General features: G+C 69.5%; 3 protein-coding genes across 3 annotated transcripts in view; 1 reads left to right on the top strand and 2 right to left on the bottom strand.

The window, feature by feature from the left end:
- Positions 1 to 1820, top strand: part of GMPR2 (guanosine monophosphate reductase 2) — a 6859-nt gene extending 5039 nt beyond the window's left edge. Inside the window, exons 8-10 of the mRNA XM_026658433.2 lie at positions 179 to 221; positions 302 to 461; positions 1098 to 1820. Coding sequence (XP_026514218.1) covers positions 179 to 221; positions 302 to 461; positions 1098 to 1287 — 393 coding nt within the window. The 3' untranslated portion in view covers positions 1288 to 1820. The remainder of the gene's footprint in view (positions 1 to 178; positions 222 to 301; positions 462 to 1097) is intronic.
- Positions 1799 to 5578, bottom strand: TINF2 (TERF1 interacting nuclear factor 2). The gene is made up of 10 exons (XM_026658430.2): positions 5409 to 5578; positions 4614 to 4827; positions 4429 to 4530; positions 3982 to 4083; positions 3540 to 3650; positions 3343 to 3454; positions 2884 to 2995; positions 2750 to 2802; positions 2334 to 2395; positions 1799 to 1921 (listed from the first exon to the last, which is right to left on the bottom strand). Exons 1-10 carry the CDS (start codon positions 5435 to 5437, stop codon positions 1826 to 1828), a joined length of 993 nt encoding a protein of 330 aa, XP_026514215.1. The 5' UTR covers positions 5438 to 5578; the 3' UTR covers positions 1799 to 1825.
- Positions 5579 to 6298: 720 nt separating this feature from the next.
- Positions 6299 to 8014, bottom strand: TGM1 (transglutaminase 1; the record flags this gene model as incomplete). Its single annotated transcript, XM_026658444.2, has 3 exons — positions 6299 to 6720; positions 7045 to 7181; positions 7854 to 8014. Coding segments are annotated over 3 exons (614 nt in total), but the record flags the coding sequence as incomplete, so codon positions are not given.
- Between the last annotated feature and the right edge of the window lie 338 nt (positions 8015 to 8352).

Here is an 8352-nt window from a genome sequence, read left to right on the forward strand (position 1 = left end):
GGGGTGCAGTGGTTAGAGCTGGGAGCCAGGACTCCTGGGTTCTATCCGGCTCGGGGAGGGGGGTCCAGTGGTTAGAACAGGGGACTGGGAGCCAGGACTCCTGGGTTCCATGGCTGGTCTGGGCAGGGGAGTGCCTCAGTTTCCCCTCATGATTGCTCGCTCTGTCTCTCTCCCCTAGGACGGGGGCTGCAGTTGCCCGGGGGACGTGGCTAAGGCATTTGGTAAGTGCAACCCACCTCCCACCTTGGGTTGAGCGAGGTGGGGTCCCATTGCCTCACTAGTCCCCCTTTTGTGGTTGCAGGTGCCGGTGCAGACTTCGTCATGTTAGGGGGGATGCTGGCGGGACACACGGAGTCAGGGGGGGAGCTGATTGAGAGGGGGGGCAAGAAATACAAACTCTTCTATGGGATGAGCTCCGAGGTGGCCATGAAGAAATATGCTGGGGGAGTGGCGGAGTACAGGTACGGACTGGCCTCGCCCTGCAGGGGGTGCTGTGGGTGCGGGGCAGGGCCTGTGTGGGGAGGGTTGGGATCTCCCCAGGGGGGTGTGCTGATGGGGCAGGTGGTGGAGGTGCCGTTCAGGGTGGGGCTGGGCTCTCTCCCGGGGGGCTCCCACTCAGTCCCTGCAGGGTGTCAGAGGGCCGGGCGGTGGGGGTGCCGTTCGGGGTGCCGTGGAGTGGGCCGAGCTCTCCCCCAGGGGGCGCCGTGGGGCTCTCACACTGTCCCCGCAGGGCGGTGGAGGGCCGGGCGGTGGAGGTGCTGTTCCGGGGCTCTGTTGGGTGGGCCGGGCTCTCCCCCAGGGGGCGCCATGGGGCTCTCATGCTGTCCCCACGGCGTCGGAGGGCCGGGCGGTGGAGGTGCCATTCGGGGCGGGCCAGGCTCTCCCCAAGGGGGCGCCGTGGGGCTCTCACGCTCTCCCCGCAGGGCGTCAGAGGGCCGGGCAGTGGAGGTGCCGTTCGGGGTGGGCAGGGCTCTCCCCCAGGGGGCACCGTGGGGCTCTCACGCTCTCCCCGCAGGGCCGGGCAGTGGAGGTGCCATTCGGGGCAGGCCAGGCTCTCCCCCAGGGGGCGCCGTGGGGCTCTCACGCTGTCCCCACAGGGCGTCGGAGGGCCGGGCGGCGGAGGTGCCGTTCCGGGGCGCCGTGGAGAACACGCTGCGGGACGTGCTGGGCGGGCTCCGTTCCACCTGCACCTACGTGGGCGCCGCGAAGCTGAAGGAGCTGAGCCGCCGAACCACTTTCATCCGCGTCACCCCGCAGGGGCCCCCCCTCTTCGGGGCAGGCGAGTAGAAGCCCCCAGCTCATCCAGCGGCGGGGATCCCCGAGCGCACCCCAGCTCATCCAGCGGCGGGGATCCCCCAGCGCACCCCACCACATCCAGGGGCACGGATCCCCAGTGCACCCCACCACATCCAGCGGCCCCATAATGAACTCCAGCTTTGAGGGTCAGGCCCCACGCTGAGGAGAGTTTTGCCCATTGATCCCCCCTCTTTGAGGGGCTGAGGCCCAGCCATGAGGACCCCCCTGCCTTGGGCACCCCAATATTCCCCTCCCGAAAGCGGGGCAGCAGCAGCGCTCAGCTCTGCCCCTCAGGACGGAGGGGACAGAGCCAAGGGATCCCCGAATTTTCCCCAATCATTCCATTCCCTGGAGCAGCCCCTGATGTTGAGGGTGGCAGAAGGGACCCCCAAGTCCCTCCCCGCCTTCTCCAGGGGGCCCATCCCCCCAAGAGTCATCTCCCTCTACTCTGCCAGAGAGGGCTATGGAGCACCCCCCAATGGAGACCCGGGGGGGACCGGGCTGAATCATGTACTGTGTTTATTTGGTGTCACCAATAAAGGGCTTTGTGGGGCACCCTCTGGAGGCTGGTGCGTCTGTGCCGTGGGGCGGGGGCAGGGTCCCGGGAGCGCAGCAGCCAGGGCACCTGCAGAGAGAGGGGGAGAGCGGGTGAGGGGGGGTACGGGAGCGCCCCTTGCCCCTGGGGCACACGGAGGGTCACTCACCCGCCGGGGGGGTCCAGGTGGTCGCAGAAGGTGGGGATCAGGGTGTTGTACTGCGTGCGCTGGTAGCTGGCCTGGGGGTGATGGGGGGGTGAGTTATGGGGTCTGAGCAGGCCCCCTGAGTGACCCCTGAACCCCAGCCTGAGAGCCTGGCCCCCCAAGTGACTCCTGAACCCCCCCAAGAGACCCCTGAAGCCCAGCCTGATAGCCTGGCCTCCCGAGTGACCCCTGACTGCCCCTGAGCTCCAACCCCCCCTTGAGCCTCCAGCCCCCCGAGCTGCTCTGCCCCACAGCCTGAGCCCTGGCAGTGCCTCCTGCCCCCCCCAAGTCACTCACCTTCCTGCGGGGGCTGCAGCTCTCCTCCTCTTCCGACTCCCACACGATGTCCCTGCTCGTGTCTGGAGGGAGTGGGGGGTTACACATGTGGCCCCGGACGCCTGGGTTCATCCCATCCTCGGCCTCGCAGGGGTGCGTGGGGATGGGGAGATGTGTTCCCCTCCCCCAGGGTTCACCACTGGGACAGAGACATACCCAGGCTCCTGGTTCCTTCTGGCATGGGGGTGGGGGAGGGGACGCATACCCGGACTCCTGGGTTCACGACTGGCCCCTGCTCCTGTGGGGGCAGGGGGAAAACGCCAGGGAATGACAACATCCACCCCCTTGGACCCGGGAGTCCCTCTGTCCCAGTCTGTGTGTTAGGGGACCCCACCCGGACGCCTGGGATCCCCCCTCTCCGAACGGCCGGTACTTACCCAGGTCCTGTTCTCCGGGCGGCTGGCAGTGCAGACCAAGGTCAGGGGGCATCCTGGGGGGAGAGAGGGGAGGGGATGAGCGGGGGGGGGGGAAGAGGGGCGGGGACAGGGACTGGGGGGGGAGACACACTCACTCTTCCTGTGCGGGCGCCGCCCCCTCCTGGCTCCGCCTCTGGCAGGACCCCGGCGTCCCGGGCACTGGGGGCAGGGAGGGCGTGCTGGTTACCAGCGGCAAGGCAGGTGAGCCTGGGGCAGAGAGGGGAGGTGGGTGGAGCCTGGGATGAGTTCCGCCCCTCCACATGAGCCCCACCCCCAGGCTCTCCCACCTAGCCACATGCCCCTCCCCCAGGCACTCCCACTCACCCACATGTCCCGCCCCCAGATGCTCCCACCCACGCACATGCCCCGCCCCCCCAAACGCTCCCACCCACCCACGTGCCCTGCCCCGCCCCCTAAATGCACGCTCCCACCCACCCACGTGCCCTGTCCGCCAACGTGCTCCCAGCCAGCCACCTGCTCCACCCCCAGAGGCTCCCACCCATCAGCGTGCCACTCTTCCACCCACCTGCCCTGCCCCCCAATCCCCCGCCTACCCGTGTGCTGGTGGTGGCCCATGTCCATGAGGTACTGGGCCAGGACGCTGAGCTCCGAGGGGCGCTGGGGGGGGCCGGCCAGGGGGCACTCGCTCCAGGCAGCCTCCTGCAGCTGGGGGAAGGGGGGGGGATTAGAGCGCGGGATCCAGAACTCACCCCCCACTTCCTTCCCCCTCCCCCCCATTCCCTCCCCATACCTGCTGGAGTTGGGGTGGGGGCAGGGTGCTCTCCAGGCGCCCCAGATACTCGTAGAGCAGCCCCTCCAGCCCCCCCAGGAAGGGCTCCCCGTATTCGACCTCCAGCTGCTCCTGCCGCGAGAGCGCAGATGTCAGTCCCCAGGCCCCGGCACGGGCCCCTGGCACAGCCCCCCAGCCCCCCGCGCCCCCCCACCTCCCCGCCCCCGGGCCCACCCCCCCCACCGTCCCGCCCCCCTGGCACAGCCCCCCAGCTCCCTGTGCCCTCCAACCTCCTGCACTCCAGGACAGCACACCACTCCAACCCTCTGCGCTCCCCAGCACAGCCCACCAGCCTCACCTGTGCCCCCAACACACCCCAATTCCCCACCCCCTGTATCCTCCAGAGCCCCTGCACCTCCGTCCCAACCAGCCCCCCTGCAGGCCACGCCCCAGCCCTGCTTACCTCCACGTAGGTCTCCCGCCGCTGCCGGTCACTCAGCAGCCCCAGCACCAGCTCCCGGAAGGTCTCCTGGGCTTCGCCCACCAGGCGCAGGTCCCGGGCGGTCTGGGCGGGGGGCAGCAGGACGTGAGCGCCTGGGTCCAACCAGCTGCTGAAATGCAGCCACCTCTAGGGCGCAGCGCGGCGCAGGAACCAGCCTCCGCCCGTCTCCCTGCAGCACAGCGCCCCCTAGCGCCAGCACTGACTGTGGGGGGAGAGCGCCCCCTATTGAGCCCCCGCCCCGCCTCGCTCCCTGCAGCACAGCGCCCCCTAGCGCCATGCTGGGGCCAGGTCTGATGGCGAGGGGAGAGCGCCCCTAGCTGATCCCCCCGCCCCGCTCCCTGCAGCGCAGCGCCCTCGAGTGCCACATGGTGCCCGGGGAGCCCTCCCCCGCCGCAGGGCAGGACTCACGGCCAGCGGGTGGCGCTGGTGCTCGCCCTCGGGGAAGTAGGTGTCCACGGCGTCGTAGATCTTCCCGTCCGGCTGCTCCTCCTGCAGCATCCCCATGATCACCTGCGGGGAGCAGAGCATGCTGGGCTAGCGGGCCGGAGCTAGGGGGGGGAGGCTGGGTGGCATGGGGGCTGCCCCCCCCTTACCGCAGCCTGCAGGCCCAGGCGCAGCCGGGCGTAGTGGCGGAAGAAGACGACGTCGGGGGCCGCCTGCCCCACGGCCTCCAGCAGCCCCAGCACCCGCGGGAAGTCGCGCACCTGCCGCGCCCGCATCACCTGCCAGGCGGCCGCCGCGGCCAGGCGCAGGGGGGCGCAGGGGTCCTGGCCGGGGGGGGCAGGCATGATGCCCCCCGCCGCCTGCCTGGGGGGAGACAAGTGGGGGGCTTAGTGAGTGGGGGCGCCCAGAGTGTCTCCCCCACCCCACCTCCAGGCCCCCCAGCCCCACCCTGTCCTGCCCCACCCCTGCTCCCGCCCCCCTTCTAGCCCCGCCCCCTGCCCCATCTCGAGCCCAACTGCCCTGTGCTGCCCCTCCTTTAGCCCCGCCCAACTGCCAATCCCAATGGCCCCGCCCCTCCACCCTGCCCCGGCTCTAGCCCCGGCCGACCTGTAGCCGCTGGCCCCGCCCCTCCGCCCCTCCGCCCTGCCCCTCCTCTAGCCTCGCCCAACTGCCAACCCCAATGGCCCCTCCCCTGCTCTAGTCCCGCCCCTCTGCCCCCTCTGCTCCGCCCCTCCCCCACATCTAGCCCCGCCCCCACATCTAGCCGCTAGCCCCGCCCCTCCGCCCTGCCCCTGCTCTAGCCCCGCCCCCACATCTAGCCGCTGGCCCCGCCCCTCCTCTAGCGCCGCCCAACTGCCAACCCCAACGGTCCCTCCCCTGCTCTAGCCCCGCGTCCAGCGCTGGCCCCGCCCCTCCTGCCCCCCACTAGCCCCCCCGCCGCTCACCCGTTTTGTCGAACGTCACTTCCGGCCATGCCTAGCCTCGGCCCGGGCCGTTGGCGGCTCTTCGCGGCGCCCTCCGCCGCCTTCGGGCCGGTTTCCCTACGTCACTTCCGGGCCGGGCTGCGCGAGACGGGGCTACAGGCGGCCGAATTAACCTGGCTCCCGCCGCGGCGCCGCAGCCTTGCCCCGCCCCTTCTCGCTCCGCGCCCTCCCACTGAAACCCCGCCCCTCTGCCCTAGGAGACCCCGCCCCCACCAGCTACAGCCCCCGGCCGGTCCCCATCTCGGCTCCACCCCGTTGTGCTGGCGAGACCCCGCCCCGCCCCCCCGCTGGGGATCCCCCCTCCCCCCCAGGGCCCCCTCGCCCCCCCCAGCGGGTCCCTGCCCCCCACTTCTGAGCCCCTGCTGGATTCTGCCCAACGGGGGGGAATAAAAAAGTTGGAAGCAGGATTTTGGGGCAAACCCTTTATTGTAAATAACGATCAGAGCCCGACGCCCCCCCCGGACTCCCCCCCGCTCGGGAGCAGCCCAGGGCCAGCTCCCCAGCTGGGGATCCCCCCCCCATCCCCAAATCAACCCCTGGACTGGATCCACCTCCGCTGTCGTGCCCGAGCCCCCAGGATGGGGGGCAGGGAGCAGCAGGGGGCCTGCTGGGGGGGAGCAGCTAAGGGGGAACCCCGGAGTCCCGGAAGAGCTGTTCCCTCTGTCTGAGGGTTGGGGGGTGGAAAGCAGGGGCGATGGGTCAGCGGCAGGGAGGACGGCAGCTGAGGGGGCTTCAGAGACGGGCTGGGGGGGTGGATGGATGGAGACAGAGAGGGGGGCAGGTGTGGGAGGATGGAGGGGGAGGGGGATGAGTGGAGGGAGGGGGAGGGAGGGATGAAGGGGGAGTGTGGATGGATGGAGCTGCATTTCAACACTGCTGGAGGTGGCGGGGGGTGGGCAGACACCCAGGCCCCGCTCCCACACGCGGCACAGAGCACCCCTTTGCCTCCTGTGGGGCTCAGCCGGCACGGCCTGGCTCTCGGTTCCGGGCGGGGGAGTTCCGGGGGTCTGGCTGGCGTGAGGGGGAGCCCCGCGCTGGGGAGCCCCTGGCTGGGGAGCCCCGTGCTGGGGAGCTGCGAGCGGGGGCCTCCCGGGCTGGGGAGCTGCGAGCAGGGGCCGGCTGGCCCCCCGCGGCCGGGGCCACATCCACGGTCACCACCCCGTGGACTTGGGAGAGCTGCGGGCTGTCCAGGCTGGCCACCAGCTGGCGCCGCCCGGCCCGGAGCGGCACGAAGGTCTGGCGGAAGGAGATCGTCTGGTGCCCGCCGATGGTCCTGTGGGGAGAGGAGAATGGGTCAGGATGCCTGGGTTCCATACCAGTCCTGGGAGTGGAAGGGGGGTCTAGTGGTTATAGCAGGGGGAAGGGGGCTGGGTGCTAGGAATCCTGGGTTCCATCCCGGGCTCTGGGAGGAGAGTGAGGTCTAGAGGTTAGAACAGGGGGATGATGGAAGCCAGGACTCCTGGGTTCTCTCCCCGGCTCAGGGAGGATAGTGGGGTCTAGTGGTTGGGGGGGGGGGGACTGGGAGCCAGGACTCCTGGGTTCCATCCCTGGCTCTGAGAGAGGAGTGGGAGCAGAGGGGAGTGGGGGGATCACTCACCCTATGTTCGTGGCCTTGGGGCTGGACACCCCCGACCCCTCCATGTGGAAGACAGCACTCTTCAGTGTCTGGGGCAGCGGGTTCTTGAAGACGACTTGCACTTGCGTCTCCTTCCCCACCACAGCTGGGCCCAGCACCTGAGAGAGAGAGAGGTGAGAACCCAGGTTTCTGGGCCAGCTTCGACCTCCCCCACACAGCCCCCCGCCTCCGAGCAATCCCAGGTATCTGAGAGAGAATCCAGGCGTCGGGACCCCCCTTTACCGTGAACCTCAGGTTTCCCCCTCCCCGATAGTGCGAGAACCCAGGCATCTGGGCCGCCCCCCACAGTCAGAGAACCCAGGTGTCCAGGCCCCCTTACTGTGAGCATCAGGTCCCCCCTTAGTGAGAGAACCCAGGCGTTCAGGCCATCCCCTGCAATCAGAGAACCCAGGTGTCTGGGCCCCCTTACCATGAACATCAGGTCCCCGCAATAGTCAGAGAACCCCGGCTTCCCCCCCAATAGTCAGAGAACCCCGGCTTCCCCCCGCAGTCAGAGAACCCAGGGATCTGGGCCATCCCCCACAGTCAGAGAACCCAGGCGTCCGGGCCCCCTTACTGTGAGCATCAGGTCCCCCCATAGTGAGAGAACCCAGGTGTCCGGGCCGCCCCCCACAGTCAGAGAACCTAGGCGACCGGGCCGCCCCCCAAAGTCAGGGAACACCGGTGTCTGGGCCCCCAGGCAGTCAGAGAACCCAGGTGTCCGGGCCCCCTTACCAGGAGCGTCAGGTTTCCCCCCATGGTGAGAGAACCCAGGCGTCCGGACCCCTTACCGTGAGCGTCAGGTCCGGCGTGCGCAGGCGGAAGCTGTGCTGCTTGGCTAGTACCTGCCCGGTCTGAGCCACCTTCCCCGAGACGCTGAGCATGAGGGCAGCCTGGTCAACGAGGTGGGGCTGGTACTCGGCGTAGGACACCACCATGCGGACAGACTGGGCTGCAGGGGGCAAGGAGGGGGTCAGAGAGCCCGGTGGGGGGCAGCTGCCCGAGGTCTGGGGCACCCAGGGTCATGGAGGGGCCGGGGCTGGGGATTGGGGAGTTCAGAAGCTGGCGGTTCAGGGTGACTTGGGGGGGTGGCTGTGCAGGAGATGAGATCGAGGCTCACAGGGGTGTGGACTGAGGCTTAGGGGACAGGCTGGATTTGTGGGTTAGCGATGGGGAGATAAGGGTTTGGAAACTGGGGGGGCTCAGGAGATTGGGGTTCAGGGAGATTTAGGGGTGTGGATTAAGGTTCTGGGGGTTTGGGAGCCGGCATCAGGGGGGTGGATTGGGGCC

Source organism: Terrapene carolina, unplaced genomic scaffold (genome assembly GCF_002925995.2).
Source record: "Terrapene carolina triunguis isolate 2854851 unplaced genomic scaffold, T_m_triunguis-2.0 Scaffold444, whole genome shotgun sequence".
In the NCBI taxonomy this organism is placed as follows: domain Eukaryota; kingdom Metazoa; phylum Chordata; order Testudines; family Emydidae; genus Terrapene; species Terrapene triunguis.